The 24,677-nt window shown below is 38.2% G+C and overlaps 1 protein-coding gene and 1 long non-coding RNA gene across 2 annotated transcripts; both read left to right on the forward strand.

Moving 5' to 3' along the window:
- The first annotated feature begins 536 nt into the window (after positions 1-536).
- LOC132641413 (DEAD-box ATP-dependent RNA helicase 22) lies at positions 537-11,464 on the forward strand. The gene is made up of 7 exons (XM_060358401.1): positions 537-987; positions 3,098-3,382; positions 3,503-3,625; positions 3,711-4,138; positions 5,239-5,560; positions 10,819-10,971; positions 11,258-11,464. The coding sequence occupies exons 1-7, from the start codon at positions 706-708 to the stop codon at positions 11,333-11,335; spliced, it is 1,671 nt and encodes a 556-aa protein (XP_060214384.1). The 5' UTR covers positions 537-705; the 3' UTR covers positions 11,336-11,464.
- A 9,657-nt stretch (positions 11,465-21,121) lies between these two features.
- Positions 21,122-24,677, forward strand: LOC132642692 (uncharacterized). Its single transcript, XR_009583305.1, has 4 exons — positions 21,122-21,290; positions 22,832-22,891; positions 23,323-23,377; positions 24,024-24,677. It is a non-coding gene; the product is annotated as an uncharacterized LOC132642692 (long non-coding RNA).

The following is a 24,677-nucleotide window of genomic DNA, read 5'->3' on the forward strand; positions in this document are numbered from 1 at the left end:
ATAACAAATAGAGATTCTCGATTTTTGGGGATAAGAAATAGAGAAAATTGTAGAAGTTTGCATAATCTTGCACAAAATTAAAAGTTTTGGATATGAAGAGGAGTAAGACATACATAATTTAGAAGGAGACCGGCTATTGATGAAAGAACGATTCACTAAGTGAAAATTTCTTGTTGATTTGCAGTGAACGAGAAGCTGTTCGCGTTAGATTTGGAAATTTCGGGGGAGTTAAAATAGAGAAATTTTCATCTGGCGACGTAAGCAGCAGTGCACCGACGAACAGATCAACAGTTCGGTATCGATTTTCTATGTATTTGCTACAAAACCCAAAATATCGCTATGTATCATACATATAGTGCTAATCAAGACGTCCCGAGAACAATGATCATAATTTTTCTTAAAATAGTATATGTAAGAATTAAATCCATAATTTTGCTAGAAAGAATGACCAAAAAGTCAACATGTTTTTTTTTTTTTCCACAGAAAAAGTCAACATGTTAAATTGGTAATATCAAAAACTACAAGGATATTCCTGAAAATGAAACTACTAATCAAACTACTAACCCTTTACAGATCTTATCCTCCCCACTACTTCTCTAACGACAAATCAAACAGTACCTTAAACCCTTGAAAAAACCCACAAAAAAAAAGCAACCCCATATTCTCAACACAAGTTTAAATCATAGCAAAAAGGGGTTAAAGCTGATGATTTTACAGCACTCAATTTCAATTAGCAAACTATGGAGGTTGTCATCTCCGCCAAACCTATTCTTGTTTCGACCTTTTGCTTTTACTACTGCTTACCAACCACAGTGTTGTAGAATTAGAGCATTTGGGTCTGCTGTTTCAGCCACTAAAGTTGTTGACACAAATGCAAATGAGACTTTTTTTGCTGAACAAAGTGTTTCTTGGACCTCTTTGGGTGTTTCTGAATCATTATCTCGTGCTTTATCCAGTGTTGGCCTTCATAGGCCCTCTTTAATTCAGGTATTCTAAAAAAAAAAAAAACTGTTATTATGAGTAAAAGTTGAATCTTTTTGGATTGTTTGATTGAATATGAGCTCCTTAAACTGTGGTATGGTGATAATATCTGATGTATGGCATTAGAGTTGGTACCACTCTCTTCTTAGGGCCTGTTTGTTTTGGTTTCTTACATGATTTAATCTTTTTTTTTTTTTTTTGCCTGTTAGGTTTTGCCCACTATAGGAAAATTATGACTAAAAGTTGAATCTTTTTGGTTTCTTTGTGGGTGTTTGGACGTAATAATTGTGAAATTTGGAAAAAGTTACTATTTGTTTTCAAGTTGAAAAATGGTATTTGGATATTGGAGTTGTATCTGGACATGAATACAAACTGAAGTTGTTTTTGGATTTTTGTGAGTGATTTGGAGTGAAAATTGTGAAAACAGCTTTTTGGAGTTTTTCGAATTCCGGGAAAACAATTCTATGTCCAAAACAGTTTTCCAGGAATAATATTCCAGGAAAATGTGAAAACTATCCATGGCCAAATGGGCCTTTTGATTAAATATGGAACTCCTTGAACTGTGGTATGGTGATTATATCTTATATATTGCATTATCAAGTAGGTACCACTCTCTTCTTAGGGCCTGTTTGTTTTGGATTTTCTTACATGATTTAATCTTTTTTTTTTCGGTCTGTTAGGCCTCTGTAATAGGTAGTTTCCTATTTTTTTGTCTGTTAGATTTTGCCTACTATAGGAACATTATGCCTAAAAGTTGAATCTTACTGGTTTGTTTGATTAGTTATGAACTCATTAAACTGTATTATGGTGATAATATCTTATATATTGCATTGCAGAGTAGGTAACACTCTCTTCTTAGGGCCTGTTTGATTTGGATTTCTTACATCATTTGATTATTTTTTGGACTAAACGAGTTTCTATGTTATATGCCTAATTTGAATCAAGTGGGGCCCGATAAGCTATTTGCTCTATTTAGGTCCAAGTATTCAAAGGATTCCTTATTGTTAGACTAGTTTTACCCATCAACTAATTGAAATACTCCTTTATTCGAGCTTGAGACCAGGTCTGCTTTTGGAAGCTCACATAGGTGAAGTTTTTGTTAAGTTTTGCCCACTATAAGAAAATTATGACTAAAAGTTGAATCTTTTTGGTTTCTTTCATTAATATGAACTCCTTAAACTGTGTTATGGTGATAATATCTTATATATTGCATTACAGAGTAGGTAGGTACCACTCTCTTCCTAGGGCCTGTTTGGTTTGATTTTCTTACATGATTTGATTCCTGTTTTCACTAAACTAGTTTCTATGCTCAGAGCCTAATTTGAATTAAGTGGGAACTGATAAGCAGTTTGCTGTATTCTGGTCCAAGTAATCAAAAGATTCGTTATTGTTAGACTATTTTTCTCAAATACATTGCAACACTCCTCCTTTATTCGAGATTAAGGCCAGGTCTTCTTTTGGGATCTCACATCATAGGTGAAGTTTTTGTTGGACTGGTGCATGGAAATTTTAGCAAATAACCAACAAGTTCTCAGTGAATGATATCTTCATTCCAGATGTATAGTTCTTTGGGCACATGTGGTAGACTTGGTAGCCAATATGGACTGTCATGGAAGTTTCACAGAGATGTCAATGGATTGGGTTAGCTGAGAGAGTCACGCATAAACTCTATAACCCTCAAGTATTTCATTTGGATAATTCAACTATTCAGCTGCAAAGGTCAAGTAGCTAGAAAAAAGTGAATTATAGTTTAACACTCACACTTCAGGTTTACTTCTGACTGTATTCCAGTTCATATTGCTAGACTATACCCCTTATGCAGGACAAAAAGTATCTCCTAAAGAAGATAGTTAAGATAATCCAAGAGGAGAAAAAGTGTTCTTGAGATAGGAATCAGTATCTAATGAATATTCTTTCTTATGGAGTCACCAGTGACCTTTTCCCACTTTGCTCCCTTGGTGACTCAAAGTTTCAACTTCTTGCAGAATATTTGCCATGTGAATTCTTAGCATATACACCATGATATATGTCACTTCGGTTTATCATCCTAGTATATCTTTCAATTATAGGTCATAGTGTTAAATCTTATAGTAATGATATATAATCTCAAATTCAGGCAACTTGTATACCAAGTATACTTTCAGGGGCTGATGTGGTGGTTGCTGCAGAGACTGGCAGTGGCAAGACTCATGGTTACCTAGTGCCATTGATTGATAAGTTATGCCAAATTTCTGATAATTCAGGGGCTATTGCTGATCGGGATGTCAGCAAGCACCATCGTCTTTCTCTTGTTCTTTGCCCGAATGTTATGTTATGTGAACAAGTGGTCCGAATGGCTAATAGTCTTTGCAATGATAGTGGTACACCACTCCTCAGTATTGCAGCTGTTTGTGGCCGACAGGTGAGCATGCTCATCGTCATTGTTGATCCTTGTTTACCTGATAAAGATCGTTCTTTCTTGCTGTGGATCAAAGTTCTTTTAAACTTTTAATGTCTCTAACAAATGAGAAATTTAATGCAGGTCTGGCCTTCAAAAGAACCAGATGTAATGGTGTCGACTCCGGCAGCACTTTTAAATTATCTTTACTCTATAGACCCAGAAAGGCGAAGACGTTCAGAGTTTATACGTAGTGTTAAATATGTGGTAATATTTCTTGAATTTTCTAAATTTGATCCTGAGAAAGTGATTTCCGAATATTAAAAGTCTTAGTTATTTGGGCGGTTTGTAGGTTTTCGACGAGGCAGATATGCTGCTTTGTGGAAGTTTCCAGAACCAAGTGGTTCGACTTATAGATATGCTTCGTTTTGATGAGAAGCAGTTATCTCGTTCTAAAAATTTGGAAGCTGCGATGTCATCAACTTCAGACTTGGATGAGTTTAGAGACCTAAAAGCAGATTATGGTGAAGATGAAGATGAAGATGAGGATGAAGATACAGAAGTTGGTGAAGATAGTGCACATCTAGAAGCAGACACCAAGGGGTTAAAGAGAAGAGATTGGCGAAGAGTGAGAAAAATATATGAGCGGAGCAAGCAGTACATTTTTGTTGCAGCTACCCTTCCTGAAAATGGGAAGAGAACTGCTGGAGGAGTTTTGAAGCGGATGTTTCCTGATGCTACTTGGGTTAGCGGAAATTATCTTCATCAGCACAGCCCAAGGTGCCACTTTTTTCTATGTTTCTTTTAGTCCCCTATTTAGTTTCTTTTTTAGTATTCCTAGAGGGAGGGGGGCTAATGCTGGCAAAAAGGATTAATCTTTCAAGTATCCGTCCATTCCGCCCACTTTAAAACAGGTTGGATGGTTGATTTGCTAGGATCAGATCAAATATGGATCAAATCATATTAACCCATGATAAAAAATGGTTAGAAGTATGGATATCCATCTTTTACATGCTTCACTGCATGCAATCCTGCTCGAACCAATGGGAACTCATTCTCATGTATTCTACCGGCGCTTCTCTTATCTGTACACCGCAAGGACTTCTCTGTTCTTCTAGAATCATCGTTTTTTTTTCCTTTCATTCTTCTCAATTTCGGATGGAAATTACAAGACCGATGGAGAACTTCAAAAAGGTAGTATTTGAGTTACTTTGATGGAGTCTAAATTAAAATCCCATCTCCAAATTCGAACCTTGTTGATCGCATATGTTCTTCCTATGTTTTTCTTTTTTGATTCTTGGTTAAAAGAAATTGAAAATAAAAGATACGGCAGAATCTGAATTGTACGGAATTTGACTAATTACTCATTTGTTGTTTCAAATTGAACATGAGTTTAAGCTTAACTTAAAATTTTGCCAGTTTTCACTTTATTGAGCAAAAGATATGGATATTTGTATTATCCGTCACTCAACCCGTATTTTATCCGTGGTAAATACGGGCCGGTCGGTTTTATAGCCGTTTTTGTCTAACACATTTTCAACGACCATATCTAATTCGACTCAACACACACCCACCCCCCACCCCTCTTCATTTGCCAACACTAGAGGAGGGGGAGGGGGGGGGGGGGGGGGCAAGAATCAGCTATTTGCTCTAATTTTATAAAAAGTTACGTAAGAGTGTATTTGCGCAGATAACTTACTATGCCTTGTTCAGTTCCCGTTAACTTAGCATCTTTACCAAGGAGATTGTGTTGTCACATGTGGATATTCAAGTTCTTCTTTTGGCTGTATCAGTACTTCAATTCAATGGCTATCCTTGTAATAATTTTCCAAGGAGAATTTAACTAGCATGACTTTATCACCTCCCTGCTGTCACTTTAGGTTGGAGCAGAAGTGGATTGAAGTTTCAGTTGACACCCAAGTGGATACTCTCATAAATGCTGTGAAAAATGGAAATTGTATGGCTGATAGTGGTCCTACAGTTCTCCGAACCATGGTCTTTGCAAATACTGTTGACGCTGTGGAAGCTGTTGCTACAATTTTAACAGGAGCTGGGCTTCAATGTTTCCGCTACCATAGTGATAGCTCTTTGGAGGAGCGTACAAAGAATTTACTTGATTTCCAGCAGGAAGGTGGTGTTTTTGTGTGCACGGATGCTGCTGCACGTGGTATTGACATTCCAAATGTTTCACATGTCATTCAGGTTTGTTCTTTTTAAGTTACGAAATTGTTAATTAATTTTTGATTGTTCTTAGATGCATGACACATTGTTTTAAAAATTTAATATAATGACATCATTTCCTTGGCCAGCTACATAGGCAGCCCCTTGAACTTGCCCTATTTTTCCATTTAGACACTTGAACTTGGGCTAGTACCTATTGAACACCTAAACTTCTCCAATAGTGGTTCAATTACACATTTTGTTGACTTGGCAAAGTGTGTGTTTTTTCACTCTTTTTGAGCGCGTGTAGTATCTAACAAATGGTTAGTTCATTTTTTTCTTCTTTTTTCTTTTTCTCCATTTTTCCCTTTCCTCTGGTTTTGCTTTATGTCGTCACCCACGCCGGAAATTTTCATGGCAACGGCAAGTTTTTACACTGGTTGTCGGATATGTTACACAAAAATGTACTCCGGTGACTGAAATCTAAATGGAGCTTCAAAAGAAAACCTCAATTGGCCAATTTGAACTTGAACAGCGAACCAAAGTAGTTTGCCGGAAACCTCGAGAAGACAGCTCGAACCCTCGGTCAGATCTCCCAAATGAACCAAGGAGAAGAATGAAAATGGTGTAGTGTCTCAATAATAAGAACAGATAATTAAAAACAATATCAGTTCACGGTGGTCCTTGGAGTTTTCACATGGCTGCTTATGGAGTTTTCATATGGGTATTGTATCAATATCTTCTTTATATCAATCCTATTCCCTAATTTTGCTCGAGATAACCGTTTTTCGTATTATTTATTGCATTGGCATTTGATTTGAATGAAGAATATGGGTTTAGGAAGGAAAGAATGATCTGAATGGAGAAGTTATAGGAATCGAAGGAACAATTGATAGACACAGAGAGAAACATAGAGATAGAGGAGAGATTTTTTTTCCTTATAGTTTGGGATCAAAATCCACGCGTCATTGTCTTATTGTTTTTTTTTTTGCCACATCAGGTGTGTGTGAAATGCACGCGTTTTATATTTTGACTTTCTTTAGCAAAATGTTTCTAATTGATACAGTTTTGGAGAAGTTTAGGCGTTCAATAGGTACTAGCCCAAGTTCAAGTGTCTAAATGGGACAAGTTTAAGGGGCTGCCTATGTATTTGGCCTTTTTCCTTTATGATTATGTAACCAATACACACCTTATTGATGTGACCATTACTAAAGGTTTCTGCTTTTTACTGCTTTGTGGGTTAATTGGCTACTTGTATATTGATTTTATTAGAGGAGTTATTGAGGAATGCAACAACAACAACATACCCATTGAATCCCACAGTGTGGGGTCTGGGGAGGGTTAAATGTACGCAGACCTTACCCCCACCTTGGTAGGGAGGCTGGTTCCGAAAGACTCTCGGCTCAAAAGAAAACAAGAAAACAAGGAGAGAAAAGTCAGATACTGACAAGCAAATCAAAGCAATGCGAAAATGAAAAAAAAACAAGGGCAAAGAAGTTATAATAAAACAGCATGGAGATACAAGACCCAACACATAAAAGCAGGAAACATAGGGCAATAAAAAGTAGAGCAAAGCTACGCCTACTAGTGCGACAGAAAAGCGAGACTACCTACTAGCCTTCTACCCTAATATGAGCCCTCCACAACCTCCTATCTAAGGTCATGTCCTCGGTAATCTGAAACAACGCCAAGTCCTGCCTAATCACCTCTCCCCAATATTTCTTTGGCCTTCCTCTACCTCTCCTAAAACCGTCCAAAGACAACCTCTCACACCTCCGCACTGGGGCATCTATGCATCTCCTCTTTACATGCCCAAACCATCTCAACCTCGCTTCTCGCATCTTGTCCTCCACCGATGCCACTCCCACCTTGTCCCTGATGTCCTCATTCCTGATCCTATCTCTCCTAGTGTGCCCACACATCCACCGCAGCATTTTTATTTTCGCGACTTTCATCTTCTGCACGTGAGAGTTCTTGACTGGCCAACACTCTGCCCCGTACAACAGAGTCGGTCTAACCACCACTTTGTAGAACTTGCCCTTAAGTTTTGGTGGCACTTTCTTGTCACACAGCACTTCGGAAGCGAGCCTCCATTTCAACCATCCTGCACCAATACGATGTGTGACATCATCGTCAATATCCCCATTTGCTCGTAAAATAGACCCAAGATACTTGAAACTTTCTTTCTTTTGAATGACCTGGGTACCAAGCTTCACTTCTACGTCAGCCTCCTGAGGTACACCACTGAACCTGCACTCCAAGTACTCTGTTTTGGTCCTACTCAACTTGAATCCTTTAGACTCTAACGTTTGTCTCCAATCCTCTAGCTTAGAGTTGACTCCGCTGCGAGTCTCGTCTATCAAGACTATGTCATCCGCGAACAACATGCACCATGGCACCTCACCTTGAATTTGTCGCGTCAATCCATCCATCACCAAGGCAAATAGAAATGGGTTAAGGGCTGATCCCTGATGCAAACTCATCAGAACAGGGAAGTGCTCCGAGTCTCCTCCTATAGTCCTCACTCTGGTCTTGGCTCCATGATACATGTCCTTGATCACTCTAATGTACGTCACAGGTACACCTTCAGCCTCCATGCATCTCCACAGAACCTCTCTTGGCACTTTATCGTAAGCTTTCTCTAGGTCGATGAATACCATGTGCAAGTCCCTTTTTCGCTCCCTATGCTGCTCCACCAATCTCCTAACAATATGAATGGCTTCAATAGTAGAACGCCCCGGCATGAATCCGAACTGGTTCTCTGAAATAGACACGTCTCTCCTCACCCTCATCTCTACCACCCTTTCCCACACTTTCATAGTGTGGCTTAGCAGCTTGATACCTCTATAGTTGTTACAGCTTTGAATGTCGCCCTTGTTCTTGTACAAAGGGATCATTGTACTCCAGCTCCATTCTTTGGGCATCTTCGTTGTCTTGAAAATGACATTAAACAACCCAGTCAGCCACTCCAAGCCTGCCCTTCCTGCACTCTTCCAAAATTCCACAAGAATCTCGTCAGGTCCGGTCGCTCTTCCTCTGCACATCCTACGGACAACACCCTTAACCTCATAGACCCTTATACTCCTACAATAACCACAATCGCGATGCCTCTCAAAGTACTCCAAATCTCCCAACACAAAGTCTCTGTCCCCTTCTTCGTTCAAGAGTTTATGGAAGTACGACTGCCATCTCCGTCTAATGAGAGCTTCCTCCACCAACACTTTGCCATCCTCGTCCTTGATGCACTTCACTTGATCCAGGTCGCGTGCCTTCCTCTCTCTGGCCTTGGCAAGCCTGAATAACTTCCTATCCCCGCCTCTGTCCTCTAGTTCTGCATAAAGGCGTTCAAACGCCGCTGTTTTCGCTGCCGACATTGCCAACTTCACCTCCTTTCTCGCCATCTTATACTTTTCCCTATTCGTTCGTTTCTCTTCGTCATCTTTGTTGTCTACCAGCTTCGCATATGCCTGCTTCTTTGCTTCCACTTTACATTGGACTTCCCCATTCCACCACCAATCCCCTCGGTGCCCACCACGGCGACCTCTTGAGACTGCTAGAACCTCTCTAGCTGCTTCTCTAATGCAACTGGACGTCCTATCCCACATACTGCTCGCATCTCCTCTGCTCTCCCATGCCCCCAAAGCCATCAACTTCTCCCCTAATTCTTGGGCACTAGACAAAGTCAAACTCCCCCACCTGATCCTCGGCCGGTCCTCGGCGACCCTCTTCTTCTTCTTCCTCTTGATCTCCAAATCCATCACCAATAGCTTATGTTGGGTCGTAAGATTCTCACTCGGAATGACCTTGCAGTCTTTACAAAGGCCTTTATCATCCTTTCTAAGGAGCAAAAAGTCTATCTGCGTCGCAGCCACCGAGCTACGAAAGGTTACCAAGTGCTCCTCCTTCTTAGGGAAACTCGAGTTAGCTACCACCAAGCCAAAAGCCCTAGCGAAATCCAGGAGTGAGACTCCTCCTCCGTTCCTGTCTCCGAAGCCAAAACCCCTATGCACATCATCATAACCCCTCGAAACAGACCCAATGTGTCCATTGAAATCTCCTCTTACGAATAACTTCTCAGTAAGCGGTATACCTCCCACCACTTCATCCAAATCCTCCCAAAAACGCCTTTTAACCTCCTCGTCCAAGCCCACTTGCGGCGCGTAAGCACTAATAATGTTCAGGGTGAACCCTCCAACGATCAACTTAATCGTCATCATCCTGTCATTAACCTTTCTAACCTCGATCACCCGATCCCTTAGCTCACTATCAACTAAGATGCCTACCCCATTCCTGTCTCCCGACTTACTCGAGAACCAAAGCTTATACCCGTCCACCTCCTTAGCTTTAGGTCCTACCCATTTTGTCTCCTGGAAGCAAGCAATATTAATCATCCTCTTCTTAAGAATCTTAACTAGCTCTATGGACTTTCCCGTTAAAGTCCCAATGTTCCAAGACCCTACTCTCAACCTAGAAGCTCCCTTAACCCCTCCACCCCTAGCCCCCGTCCCCGACCGAGAACATGACCCTAGTCTACCATCCCTCACTAAAGCCACTAAAGCAAACAAACACTAGTCAAAGGTTTATCCAAGACAAATAGAGTTCAATACTAAAGCACAAGTTAAGCTAAGGCAACAAAGTGAAACAAATATACAATAAAGTAAAGCAGGCAAAATTTGAAAGGCTAAATGGATACTGTCCACTGGAGGTACCAGCTCCAGGTAAAAAGAACCTGTTCACTGCCGAAAATACTGTTCACCGCCGAGAATCACTGTTCGCCGCCGTATTCTGCCGGATACTTGTGTACCTGTGCAGACCTGATCGGAAACCTACTGGGGGAGGATTTCCTGGTGCAGGGTAGGGGAGGAAAGAGAAAGGAAAAAAAAAAAAAGAGGAGAGGAGAGGAAGCTCTAGCCGGCCAGAAAACGTACCGCCGGTGGTCGTCGGTGTCAGCGACAGAGGAGAGGACGGATAGAGTGGGGGGCAGATCTTACCGTTGGAGAGGGTGAGTAGAGGAGAGAGAAGAGAGGAGAGAGAAAAAACACCAATCTCAGGATATCATTTCCAAGGATAGAAAATCAACAGCAACCATGTAAATTACATGCCTCGAGTTATTGAGGAATGAAACTGTCAAAATATTTCATCTCCTTTACAACTTTTCCCCCATTGTTATGAAGTCTTTACAGTTTCTGTACGTACTTTTATTGGCATAATCCTGTACATAGTTCCGTATACATCTATAGATTTGACATGTTTTCCCTTTTGATTGTTTTCGTGATTAGTTTTTTTTCCCCTCATTATAGGCAGAGTTTGCCACGTCCGCTGTAGATTTTTTGCACAGGGTTGGTCGTACAGCTAGAGCAGGCCAACCTGGCCTTGTTACGAGTCTCTATAGAGAATCAAACCGTGATCTTGTTGAGGCCATTCGTCTAGCACAGAAAATTGATATGCCAGTGGTAAGTTCTACACCTTTATTATACTGAAAGGTCAATATGTAAGCTAGAGGAGAAAAAAGACCCTCTAAACTAGCTTATGTATAAAAATCATTTCTTTTAATCAAGAAGCGTGTGTTTGATTCTATTAGTGAAACAATTTCTCGATTATTGATTGATTTCTAACGTTCTTGATAATACATGCAAAAGTTGCTTGTAACTTGTCGACTTCAATATCTCAACGGATTCTTTATGTACTCATCTTGAAGAGAACTGCTATGATTGATATGTTTCCATTGTGTGACTACAGGAGAAGGCATTTAGCAGAAAAAGGAGCTTTCGCAATAAAATTAAGAAAAGAGGCAGAGAAGCTTCCCACATGAGGTGAAGATGTTTTGATTTTGACTTGAGTTATTGGCATTTGTTTCTCCACATTGCTTGTATTTTAGTGTTATTGTAACATCCCTATAACACAGTAAAAAAATTAATTAGTGCAGAGTATTTGATTTGGAAGTCATCACATTTCCCCAGTTCTCTTAATCATGAAGCAGAAAACTGTCTGGAAAAAGGAAGAAGAAAAAACAGAATTTGAATAGAAAGTTCATATAAACAATTTTTTGCTTAGGATTGAGACGTAGTTGTTACTGGATTTTGTTCGCACAGGGAGTAGAAACTCGTCAAATGAACATGGCACCATAGTTGTGAAAGGTCATAGATTTGACGCTTCAATTAGAAAATTTGTAAATACGTTAACCATTCCATCAACCATCAATAAAGTATACAGCCATGGGATACGAAAGAAGTTAAATGTCATAACCACTGAAAATGTAATATATTGTGCTTCCCATGCGATGGTTGTGTGACGCATGGTCCATATTTGGGTCTTGAGACTATTTATTTTATCCATTTTTAAGTATTTTAAGCCGTACTACTATTGCTATAAGTAAGTTTCATATTGAACCATACATCCATCAACGTGTTTTAAACGTGTAATTACCCGCAAATGTGTTCCAAATTATGTCATGGGGTCCAAAAGGAATTAGGATTTTATCATCTGTACCAAAGAATCGGGATTATAACCTTTGAACCATGTAAGTATTGGCGATGATGCACAAATAATAATGTAATATATGGTTTGATTAGTCAATGAACCATCTTGTGAAATACTAAAATTAGAATTCCATCCTTCGTTGGGGATGATGTTAAATTTGTGCTATTCCTACAAACATTTTTTTGCACGGATTAACCTTCAAAGACGCTAGTCTTTAATTTTTGTCCCTCAAATTGTTGGTCTTTAACTTGTGCCCTTCGCTTAAAAAGGTGACCGAAAATATCTTGAGGTTCTGAATTCGAACCCCCGCTTAGTGAAAAAAAATAAAATTTTCAAGGCAAGACTTCGCGAAAATTCTGCTTTATACGGCAAAGGTTTGCCTTGCGAAATTTTGCATCATAATTTTTTTTTTCAATCTGCTAGAATGCTACAAAAGAGGCCTAACTTTTGCCCGAATAGGCCTAGTTTTGCTACGAAACTCTGCCTTGCGATTTTTTTTTGACTGAGCTGGGATTCAAACCTAGAACATCGAGGTATTTTAGACGAAGGGCAAAAATTAAAGACTAGCAATTTGAGGGGCAAAAATTAAAGACCACCCCGAATAAGGGCAATCGTGCAAATTTCCCTTATATAAATAGAGATTAATGTGTATAAAAAAAAAATTAAAAAATAAATAAATCTACCATTACAGAACTAAGCTAAGAAATAATTAGGATAATATGATAAGCTACAAATGAGCGAAGGTAACCACAAATACCCTCTCTTCGCATGACAAGGGACAACAACAACATACCTAGTAAATCCCACAAGGGACAAGGGAGAAGACAATTTTTTTTTTTCATTTCTGTCTTCTCCCTTGTCATAGTGACAAGGGAGAAGACAGAAATGAAAAAAAAAATACATTTGGGGAAAATATGTAAATAACCAAACTAATAATTAAAACTATTGGGGTCTATTTGTAAGTTCAGGAAGTAATTATCTGCTAACTATAACAACCTCAGCTAATCAACGCACATGTATAACCTTCACAGCCACTTGTACAACCTCTAAGTAGCCCAAAACATTGAGTACTATATTTTATATTGTATTATATTGTTCTTCCCTTAATTCTATTATGCATTCACGAACGTTATACCTTATTCTCGACACAACGCAGTACAACGACATAAGGACTATACAAACGTAAGCAAAAATATCTAGAAAATTGTAGTGACCATGTTGGCTCCCATTATCATCAGTGCTCCTGTTAGAATACACACTTATGAAGGCATTACATAGTATTGGAAGTGTGGGCTGCTGATTATTTCTTTACTTATTTGTACCGGGCTAGGCCCATTTTATATTGTATTCTTCAGTTAAGTGTAGTCGGGTCAATATATAAAGGAGGCGCAGATATTTTGTAACACACAATTATTCATTTTCTCCCAATCCCAGTAAATAGAACTCCCTTTTTTCTTCTCTCTAGAACTACATCGAACATGAGCTCAAATTCATAAATATTTTCATAATTTTAGCAAGTTAACATGGTATCAGAGCCCAGATCCTCATAGGACTGGTTAATATCCACAATGCGGTGTTACCCTCGGTCCATATTGTTGAAGATTTCTTCGATTTCACTTATTTTCGCATCAAATCTTGTTGAAATTGAGTTTTTGTGGTGAAATTTCAAGTTTCTAAGGTTTGTTTATGGATTTGTGAGGTTTGTTTTTGGATTGTAAGGTTCATTTGGCGGCGTTCATTCGATTCAACTCAATTCAGCTAGGGTTTTCATTGGAACTAGGGTTCTATCGCACTGGGTTTTGGTGACGGCGTTCAAAGTTTTCTTTTGAGTTCTTCGACTGTTGTTTACATTCAAGGCTATTGTTCCTTTCAGTTTGCGAAGGAAACTTGTATTCTCGTTCTATTCTAGTTAAATTTTACAAAATTTTTGTTGTTTATCACCTAATTGAGAGTATGACAAATGACAATACTATCCCTGCACCATCCACAAAGTCTGAGAGCACTTCTCGTACTGCTTTTCATCCAGGCGACTACACTCATCCCTGTCACCCACTCTATGTCCATCCCTCAGATGTGTTGGGGGCATCTTTCGTCCCTGTACCATTTGATGGAATAGGATATGGGAGTTGGAGACGAAACATTTTAGTTGCTTTATCGGTTAGGAATAAGTTGGATATGATTGATGGTACTACTAAAAAGCCTGATGAAGGATCTCCATTAACCAGACAATGGTAGATGTGTAATGACCTAGTCGTGTCTTGGTGACCAATTCATTTTCCAAAGACCTAGCTCGTAGTGTTGAATATTATGAATATGCTAAGGATATTTGGAGTGAATTGGAGGAGAGATACGGAAAGGCAGATGCCGCTAGAGTGTTTGAACTAAAGAAGGACTTGGCCCACATAGCCCAAGGTGCCCTTGACATAGCTTCATATTTTAATAAGATCAAACAACTCTGGGATGAAATCGATGCTCTTTCCATAACTCGTGTTAGTTCTTGCGCTTGTGGGGCTAAGTCTGAATACCAAAAGGATAAAGATGTGCAGAGAGTCTACCATTTCTTGATGGGTTTGAATGAAACATATGTCCAAACTAGAAGCAACATTCTAATGCTTAAGCCCTTTCCTCAGTCAGCACTGTCTATAGCATACTATTGTCTGATGAGAAACAGAGGCAAGTTTCCACTACACCTCAATTCTCATCCACCTCTGCATCTTTTAATGTTGGGACTTTCAACGGGATATCCTTTTGGCAAAAAGGGATACAAGCTTTGCAACCTGTTATCTCACTCTTGTTTTGTGTCTAGAGATGTGTTTTTCCATGAGCATTTATTTCCTTTTGACAAGAATTTTCACTCTCAGCCATCTGTTCTGCTTTTTCCCAATTCTGCCTTCTTTGATGATCCTGTCATTACTTCTTCCCCATCTAATAGTTCCTTTGATGATGTTGCCATCCCTTCTACTCCACCTCTTATAGTTCCTGGTATCCCACCTGATAATTCTCCTCCACCTTGTGCTATTGTACAACCACCTCCTATTGATCCTTTCCCTCCTCTTATTGCACCCCAACCTCAACCTCCTCTACCTACTCTTCCAACAAAACAGTTCACTAGGCCCAGAAAATAACCTGTACATCTTCAACACTACATCTATAATTCCTCTTCAGTTAGCTCCACATTTATTCCTGATTCCTCCACTTGTAGTCAGCCTGCTTCTTTTGAGCCTCATACTTATAGCCAGACAACTTCCTTTCCTGAATGGCAGGCTGCCATGAAGGATGAGTTTGATGCCTTAGAGGCCAATAAGACTTGGAAAATTGTCCCATTGCCTCCAGGAAAGAAACCCATTGGTTATAAGTGGGTATACAAGATTAAACATAAGGCAGATGGTTCCTTGGAGAGATACAAAGCTAGACTTGTGGTTAGGCGAGATACTCAGGTTGAGGGTATAGATTTTCATGAGACCTTTTCTCCAATTGTGAAAATGTCAACTATCAAAGCCCTTATTGATGTAGCTGTTAAGAAGCATTGGCCCCTTTTCCAACTTGGTGTTAATAATGCTTTCCTCTATGGTGACCTGGATGAAGAGGTGTTCATGAAACTTCCTCCTGGTCTTAGTGTTGATTCTGCACTTTCTTCTATAGTTCCACTTGTCTGCAGACTCCAAAAGTCTCTTTATGGACTGAGACAAGCTTCCAGGCAATGGTATACCAAACTGTCTCAGGCCTTATGCTCTAGAGGTTATTCTTATTCTCTTAATGATTACTCATTGTTGACCAAGGGATCTAGTGACTCTCTAGTTTTATTGGTGGTTTATGCGGATGACATTATCCTAAATGGGATTGATTTGGCTGAGATATCTGCACTCAAGGATTTTCTTCATGCACAGTTCAGAATAAAAGATTTGGGTTCTCTTCACTATTTTCTGGGAATTGAGGTTCTGTACTCTTTCCATGGTGTTGTTCTCTATCAGAAAAAGTTCATCTATGACTTTTTGGTTCAGTTTCATTTTGCTGATTGTTAACCTATCATGTGCCCTTTGGAATTGCATGAAAAGCTCTTGCCTTATATGGGGGAACCTTTACCTAATCCAGAAGAGTATAGATGTTAGGTTGGCAAACTGAATTTTCTTACCCACACTAGACTTGACCTCTGTTTTGCTGTCCAACATTTAAGTCAATTCTTGCAAAAACCTTGTGTCCCACACATGAAGTCTGCTTTGCACTTACTTAGATACTTAAAAGGCATCTCTGATGTTGGCATCTTCTTCAACAATTCACCTGGTTTGTCTCTTTATGTGTTCTGTGATAGTGACTGGGGGTATGTTGTCACGACCCAACCCCGTGGGCCGTGACTAGTGCCCGAGCTGGACACCCATACACACTTACTTACCAAATTAGCATGTCAACGACTTATACAGATCCAACATATATTAATTATTACAGATATTAATCTGAAGCGGTCGCATATAACATACATATCATACCGGAGCCGCCAAGGTTATCGTAGAACATATCGCCAAAGCATATACATAAGTATATATACATACAAGCCGTTAAGGCTGTCATAACAAATAGGACCGCTTAGACGCAAATCACAGACATAACCGAACAACAACGACCCATGACCCACATACATGTCTACAGGCCTCTAACAAACACAACAGAAACATATGACGGGACAGGGCCCCGCCGTACCCCTGAATGTATACATACATATGTACAACGGAAGAGTATGTACCAAAATGTGGGCTCCAGAACGAGGGAGCACTCCAAAGCAGCAGAACAGATGGCCTAAACTGTCGGGTCACTCACACGAACGTCTGTACTTGCGGGCATGAAACGCAGCCCCCGAAGAAGAGTGGGTCAGTACGGAATATGTACTGAGTATGTAAGGCATGAAATACAACTGAAAAGATCATAATTGAAACAGAGATTCCAGGAGTCAAGTATCATAATCAAGAAACCACTGTACCTGTGCAGTACGTAACAGAATCAAACATTCTCATATCACATACCGTACCCGGCCCATCCTGGGACTCGGTGAATGAAATCATGTCATTATGTCATCGTGAAAACATGTATACATATGCCGTACCCGGCCCGTTATGGGACTCGGTGAATGAAATCATGCGTGCGAACATCATATATCATATACATACCGTACCCGACCCATTAAGGGACTCGGTGATAGAATCATGTCATCCTGCTTTCATATCATTATGCATGCATATACATATACATATACATACCGTACCCGGCCCTCTAGTGAGGGACTCGGTGAATGAAGTCATACCGTACCCGGCCCATTAAGGGACTCGGTAAATGAAATCATGTGCACATATGCCGTACCCGGCCCATCATGGGACTCGGTGCCATAATCATATCATCACATACCTATACCATACCCGGCCCTCTAATGAGGGACTCAGTGAACAATGCAGAGGAGTACGCACGATAACATATCCTGGCCCGGGCTCAGTGAAGGACATACTGAGGCTTGCACGAACAGAGTAGTGCAAAACCATATGCACGTAAATTGAGACTCAATAGACAAGTATACTTATCGGCATCTGAAGGCTCAGAAACAAGTTTCGGATCAATCCGAGTTAGTATGAGAAAGTTATGATCGTTTGAAGTACAGAACGTTCTACGAACATTTCAGGAGCCCTTTTTGGAAAACCGAAGCAACAATCATATCAAGTACCTTTCGGGTATCGTATGGGTCAAATCAAATATATCTTTTGGAACTATATGTACGTATCAGAACATGTCAAAGATTCATTGGAACTTACAGAACTTTTTTAGGAACCAAACTCTCTATGCACATCTCATTGTTCAATCATATATTAGGCTCGAACATATTAAGCATACTCATACCCAGAAGTACGTGAGAATCGTAGACAGACTCGGGAACATACCAAATAGAACTTCGGAAATCATAAATACGCATCCAACCATATGAAACTACTTATGGAAATCAACAACGTTGCCATCCTAGTGGCTCTAAGAGTAGGAATTTCTTTGAAGTCATACATATACGTCATTTGCTCATTTCATACAGATCATGCCAAAAGAAAGAAAGGGTAAGCCTTACATACCTTGCCCGCTTTCTATGCTAGTCCGAACTTAAGTCTTTCGCTTCGCAAGATCTACAACGATAGTCATATATACCAAACATTAGCCATAACACTTAAAATCCAATTCTAAACCAACACTTATTCTACAGAAATTTCGGTAGCATTTCCCCTGTAAATGCAACATCCCCGAGAATTCAACTCGGCTATAGCATCAACAACAAATCCGAGAATTTAACTCGGCCAACTTATCAACAACAATACCCAATTATTCTAACAATATTCACAATTGACTCAAAACGCATACTAACATTAACAACTTCTTTCTACGAACTTCAACGACGTTTCACTTATATTCACTTCATAGTTGCTCACACATTCAAATACTAATTCGCAACCATTCAAACACTATTCAAGAATACTTAAAACAATCCGTACAATATTCAAAATAATCCAACCCATATACTATGCCATCCGAAACCTTCCAAAAGGAACAAGAACAATAACAACACATTTTTCTTCCTTCAATTTCATGAACTTCACCAACAACTCACACCTTAACAACATTATTTTCCCAATTACATAAAATCATACTAAAATCACATTAATTCCCACATCAACCTACAACCAATTTCAATACCAATTTGAACCATTAAACTTCCATTATCAACCTAGAATCCACAACAACAATAATCAAAACACTAGATAAAATAATTGGTTTATCATTACTACATCACATATATATATATACACGGCCAACTCACACACTACATATTTTCATGAATTTCATTCATTTCTACATACTACAACATTCACAACCATTCATAACATATAAAAGAAGATTAAATCTTACCTTTTTCCTTCAACTTCCCACTTAGCTAGGTTTGTGAACTTGCAACAATAAGAGGGATTCTTACCTCAACAATTATACCACGTTAAAGAGGACTTTCAAATTAGTAGGAATACTAGAAGAAATAAAAATTTTATCAAGATTTCCCATGGTTCATTTTTTTTCAATATGGCCGAATAGGCCTTGGTCTTTGTTGTCTTCTTTGCTTCTCCTAGTTTCTTGAAAGTTCTAAGGATAAATGAATATGAATGATATGACCCTCTCTTTTTATCACATGGATTTTAATTTTTACATGGGCCTTGGCCCATTTTCCTTATGGCCGGCCATCCTTGGCCATTTTTCAAGCCCAATTTTTTTCTTTTTTTATTCCAAGCCTATTATTTCATGACAAATTTTTGTAACTCATGAAAACTGTTTTTCAAATTTCCAATTTTGCCCTTAGCCTTCCTCAACATTCCCGCATCAATATTTTTATGAACCACTTATGTATTAAATAAGATCAAAATATTGTCTTATCTCTTACTAGCCACAATTATCTCAAATTATCCGAATATATAAAATACGGGATATAACACATGTCCTCACACAAGCTGAATACAGATCCATGAGCAAAGCTGTGGCTGAACTTTCTTGGCTTGTCAGGCTTCTTGATGACTTTGGAGTTCATGTCTCTCTGCTTATTCCTCTGCATTGTGATAATCAATCTGCCATATACATTGCACGGAATCCTGTTGTTCATGAGCGCATAAAACAGATTGAATTGGATTGCCACTTTGTCCGGAACAAGTTATCTGAGGGCCTCATTGATCTTACCCATAGTGCCAGTGCTTCTCAATACGCTGATATGTTTACCAAGCCACTTGTGGGTGCTGTCCATCATCTTCATTTGCGCAAGTTAGGAGTTGTATCCCCCTCCAACTTTAAGGGGGCTGTTAGAATACACACTGATGAAGGCATTACATAGTATTGGAAGTTTGGGCTGTTGATTATTTCTTTACTTATTTGTACCGAGCTAGGCCCATTTTATATTGTATTCTTCAGTTAAGTGTTGCCGGGTCAATATATAAAGGAGGCGCAGATATTTTGTAACACACAATTATTCATTTGCTCCCAATCTTAGTAAATAGAACTCCCTTTTTTGTTCTCTCTAGAACTGCATCGAACCTGAGCTCAAATTCATAAATGTTTTCATAATTTTAGCAAGTTAACAGCTCCCATGTTGATTATAACAAGGAGCTAGCAAGCTTTTCATTAAGATGGGAAGTTAATAATGATGTGGTGGTAACAATATCAATATTGGGTTTGGGTGGTGCATCTGACAGGACTAGTTTTCTTGTTGAGAGGGTGGTGCATGGAAAAGTGCATGGGGAAGTTAATAATGATGTGGTGGTAACAATATCAATATTGGGTTTGGGTGGTGCAGCTGACAGGACTAGTTTTCTTGTTGAGAGGGTGGTGCATGGGAAAGTTACTAGAATGATTACAACTATGGTAACAAGAGAAGAGGGGAAATAATGTAGCCATTGTTTAAGAAGAAGCATTAAAGTATTTATCCTTCATGCATGTAGTTCCTCTATATTTCTCTACTATGTTAGAAATGACAGTTTGGGGGTGGACGAACGGACGAACATGGCAAAAGTTGGAATATGAATTTTCTTGCAATCACTTATTGTGCCAAAAACAAAGTAATATAAAAGGTACTTTAAATTGGGCCCATCTGTTTAGATAGGCCGCTTTGACCCAACACGTGTATTGCTTTTTATTGTTTAGGCAGACACTAAGAAATTGTACAAAAAAAAACATTTTAGATTGTACTATAAACTTTGCCTTATTTCACTGTTGAATGAACTCGTGGGTCCCACATCTCTGATATCCACGTGTAGCACTTCACATATAGTAGAAATTTCAGTTTTTAGTCTAAAGTTTCTCTTCCGGAAGTGTCATCTCTTTGTTTGAGAGCAGTGGCGGATCCATAATTTTAACTTAGGGATTCGAAAAAAATAATAAAAGCTAAATATAAAAAATAATGTTATTGATGGAAATTGAACTTATAACATTAGAGACAATTTTAAACACTCTTGACCACTTGAACTAACCTTTTACATTTATTCAGGATGTTCAAAAGCTAATATATATACATAAATAAAAAAATCTATACTATATATACACTATAAATTTTTACCGAACAACCTTGTTGGCTTTGCATCCGCTCCTACTTGAGAGATGAGTTTTTCAACTTCCTTTTCCGATTCTCCTTCTCTTCAGTCGGATTCTCCTTCTTCTTCAGTCGGATTTGTATGTTCTGCTGAGTTGCTTCTCTCTATCCGTCACTCTTTCAAAGTGTGAATTTTTTGTTGGTCTGAAAAAGGTAAGTGGTGTGGTTCTCCGGTTTTAATTTGTGCAACGAAATCATGCGTGTGTTCAATTAGACGTGCTAATTTTATAAATTTCTTTCTTAATTAGACTATTTTTAATTATTGCTTGCTGGGTATTGTTCGCATTGATATTCATTCCTCTTAGTTGCGGTCCCCTTAAAATGATATTTTGGAACATAACGGATTTTCGGTGTACACCGGCTTCCCGAACTAAAATTCTTGAACTGATTATATGTGCCCTGAAATTCGTGGCTTCATTTCATTTATCTGTCAGAACAGAGTGAATGATGTTTGCAAGTGTAATTCTATTTTTTGTAGTTTATAATTGTGTTTTCTGAGTTCCTGCTATAGGGTTTGGCATTGCCAATTCTACATAGACCTTCTCTTTCAGGGTGGATTATGTTTATGCATGTGGTTTTTTATTCAACCTTATATGGTAATTTTCTGCTCAGGTGCACAAACTGCAACAGCACTAAGCACATTGAATTGGCACCAGAAAAAATTGTAATAAAAAGGGAAGGAATTTGATGCAGCTACAGTTTTTAAAGATTTGGCTAAAACAACTGAATAATTTAAAAAATATAATTTTCTATTCCAGATTCATCATTATGAATGTCTCTTAAAAAAAAAAAAGATAATGACTAAGCTAAATGTATATGCAGCATATTAGAGATAAAAACTGCCAAAATACATCAGCAGACAGTAAGATGAATGAACATGGACTGAATTGGATAGATCATGCTTTCAATGATAGAACTAAGAATTAAAAAACCAAAATATGGACAACATAGTGAATCATGTACAGATAGCTCTTGAGACAATGGCTTGGGATTAGAGAAATAACGTTATCAATAGATAATTGAAAATGCTAACTTGCATGCGTTAGTAACACATGATGTAAACAGATTCATAGACCCTTGTGGTTCGGTCCTTTCCCGGACCCCGCACATAGCAGAAGCTTAGTGCACGGGGTTTTTTAAAAAAAAAAAAAATCCTTAATGCTATTTGTTCTCTGAGAAGCTCCTTTTAGGCAGTTATATATAATTTTATATCATTTTGTACAATTCTTAGTGCACTATTAATACACCAACAAGCTACAAAGTACATCTTGATGTGGCAATGAACAATTGCAATAGTAATCATCGTTTTGTTTATTATCTCCTTATGCGACATATCTTAAACTTAGATAAATGTTTCGGCATCAAAATAACGCAAAGAAGGATTTTCCGACTGTTCTATTCTTCAAATGTAAAAACTTGAGCAACAAAATAATGTCTTATAAGGTCTAGTAATGTCAAATTAAGATATATGCTAACACCATTTTTATTTCGCAGGGTGGACATATAGATTATGAGGAATGTGTAACAATGATGAGAGGGAAATGTATAAGAAAAGAGAACGTAACTAAATTAGCAATGACCAAGAATACATTGCTATTTAAAATTGCTTGGTGCATGAACAACTTCATTTATAATATGCCTCTCCTTTCAGGATTTGCTTATTTGTCTAATGTCGTCATTGGTTATGCTTTCAGGTAATATGGAGGATTTGCTGCACCCCTTACATACTACGCTTGGCTGGAGTATCAATTTTTGTAAGATTCTTTAGCATAACCTTTCGGGAATAAGTCGCACAATTATGATTTAGTATGATAGATTAAGGCGATATCTTGGATAGAGAATTATACTAGATGTTATAAAGTATCTTCATGAACTTTTCTTGGCCTATACATGGAATAAATCTGGTTTAGCCAGAGATTATACGATTAGTTTTATGATAAAATTTTATCTACAACATCCATTAGTTTCTTAACCCCTTTGTAAATCGTATCCATGAGACTTCTCTACATAAATACAAATCTCCGGTGGCACTTAATAAGGTATATTTTGAGCTATCGAGGTGTGTAAGCTTCTGAAATTTCTTTGAGAAATGAGATAATTTATCTTCTCTTGTGTTCATTGTAAATTAGCGTATGTACGGATATATATGATCTTTTCACATGTTCTTTTCTTGCTCTTGGACCAGGTAATCTTAACAGGAGATATAACAATTAATTCGATGCAAGAAGAGAGGCCATTAGGTTAGTTAGTCTATTTCATGCTTCTCTCATATCATTATCTCATAGATAGTAGACACTAAATTTTAATAAGCATGGAAGAGAACATATAGTAGATTGTTTTAGTTAAAATAGTGTAGGTTCTTCAATGGATATGATATACAGGTTGATAACTGAGAAAAAGATCAACAAAGACTATTACACAGGAGCTAAGTTTACCGTGTGCGCACCCGAAGGGTAGCGGCTGCGGGTTCCCGTGTCATAAAAAAAAAAAAATCAACAAAAAGATTCATTTTCATAGTTATACCAAAAACTACTAGAAAGCTTCCCCGTGTTCTCTATTCACAATTAAGTCACCTAAGACTAAGAGTCCAGTAAATAAAAACGAACAAAAAAGATATTGTATTTCCATATCTTTGGTAACTGCATATTCTCCTCTACTTCTGTTACCGAATAGCAACTCATCATTTGAGAAGATCTTCATTTGCTTCTGAACTATTCAAGTTCAAACTAAAATGTACTCTGAATTTAGGACAATCTGAAAGGCCATTATGAACTGTTTCACATGTTCTATTCTTCCATTCCAATAGGACCACACAATTCTAAAAGGTTTATGTCCCAAACTTTGTATCATTCAATTATAGATGCCATTCTTTTTTTCTACTTTCAGGATTCAAACTCTACATGTAGTAGTGCTACTCGAGCAGTCAAGACCTCCTAAAGATAGATCTGAAATCATCTCCTTAGATACTATACAATCATTCTTTATGGGATTGTTAATAAATTAGTTATTTCATGTAATTAGTCATTCCTCTTTGTTATGAAAATTTTCTTTGTTATGAAAATTTTAATATGTCTAGCAACTCTTGGGAAAATATTTAACGAATGATTTCCACGAAGAACCTATGTTTTATGGATGTTCTTTCAAAGATGCTAACTCATAAAATGCACCCTTTTCACATTGTGAAGTTTGACGTTGGGCCCGTGCGTTGCTAGTATGACAAAATATAGGAGTTGAATAGATGACCTTTTAGGTTTATAATGAGTGTTGTTTTTCTTTGACATGTAATGAAATCTCAATTGGATAATATAGTAGTGTGTGTATATATATATATACACTTATTGTCATGGTGAGTTTGATAACAATTTGATATCTTTTCCCATCCAATATTTTGTAGATACTGATTTTGTTAATTTACTTTCATACATAGAAGCTTGAATAGATGATAATTCTTTTGGTGCTATTGTTATGACGGAGATCTTAGTGATATTCTTTTTCCTGATATTTTGTAGAAACTGAATTCCGTCATTTTATGGATCAGGC

Source organism: Lycium barbarum, chromosome 5 (genome assembly GCF_019175385.1).
Source record: "Lycium barbarum isolate Lr01 chromosome 5, ASM1917538v2, whole genome shotgun sequence".
Lineage (NCBI taxonomy): Eukaryota > Viridiplantae > Streptophyta > Magnoliopsida > Solanales > Solanaceae > Lycium > Lycium barbarum.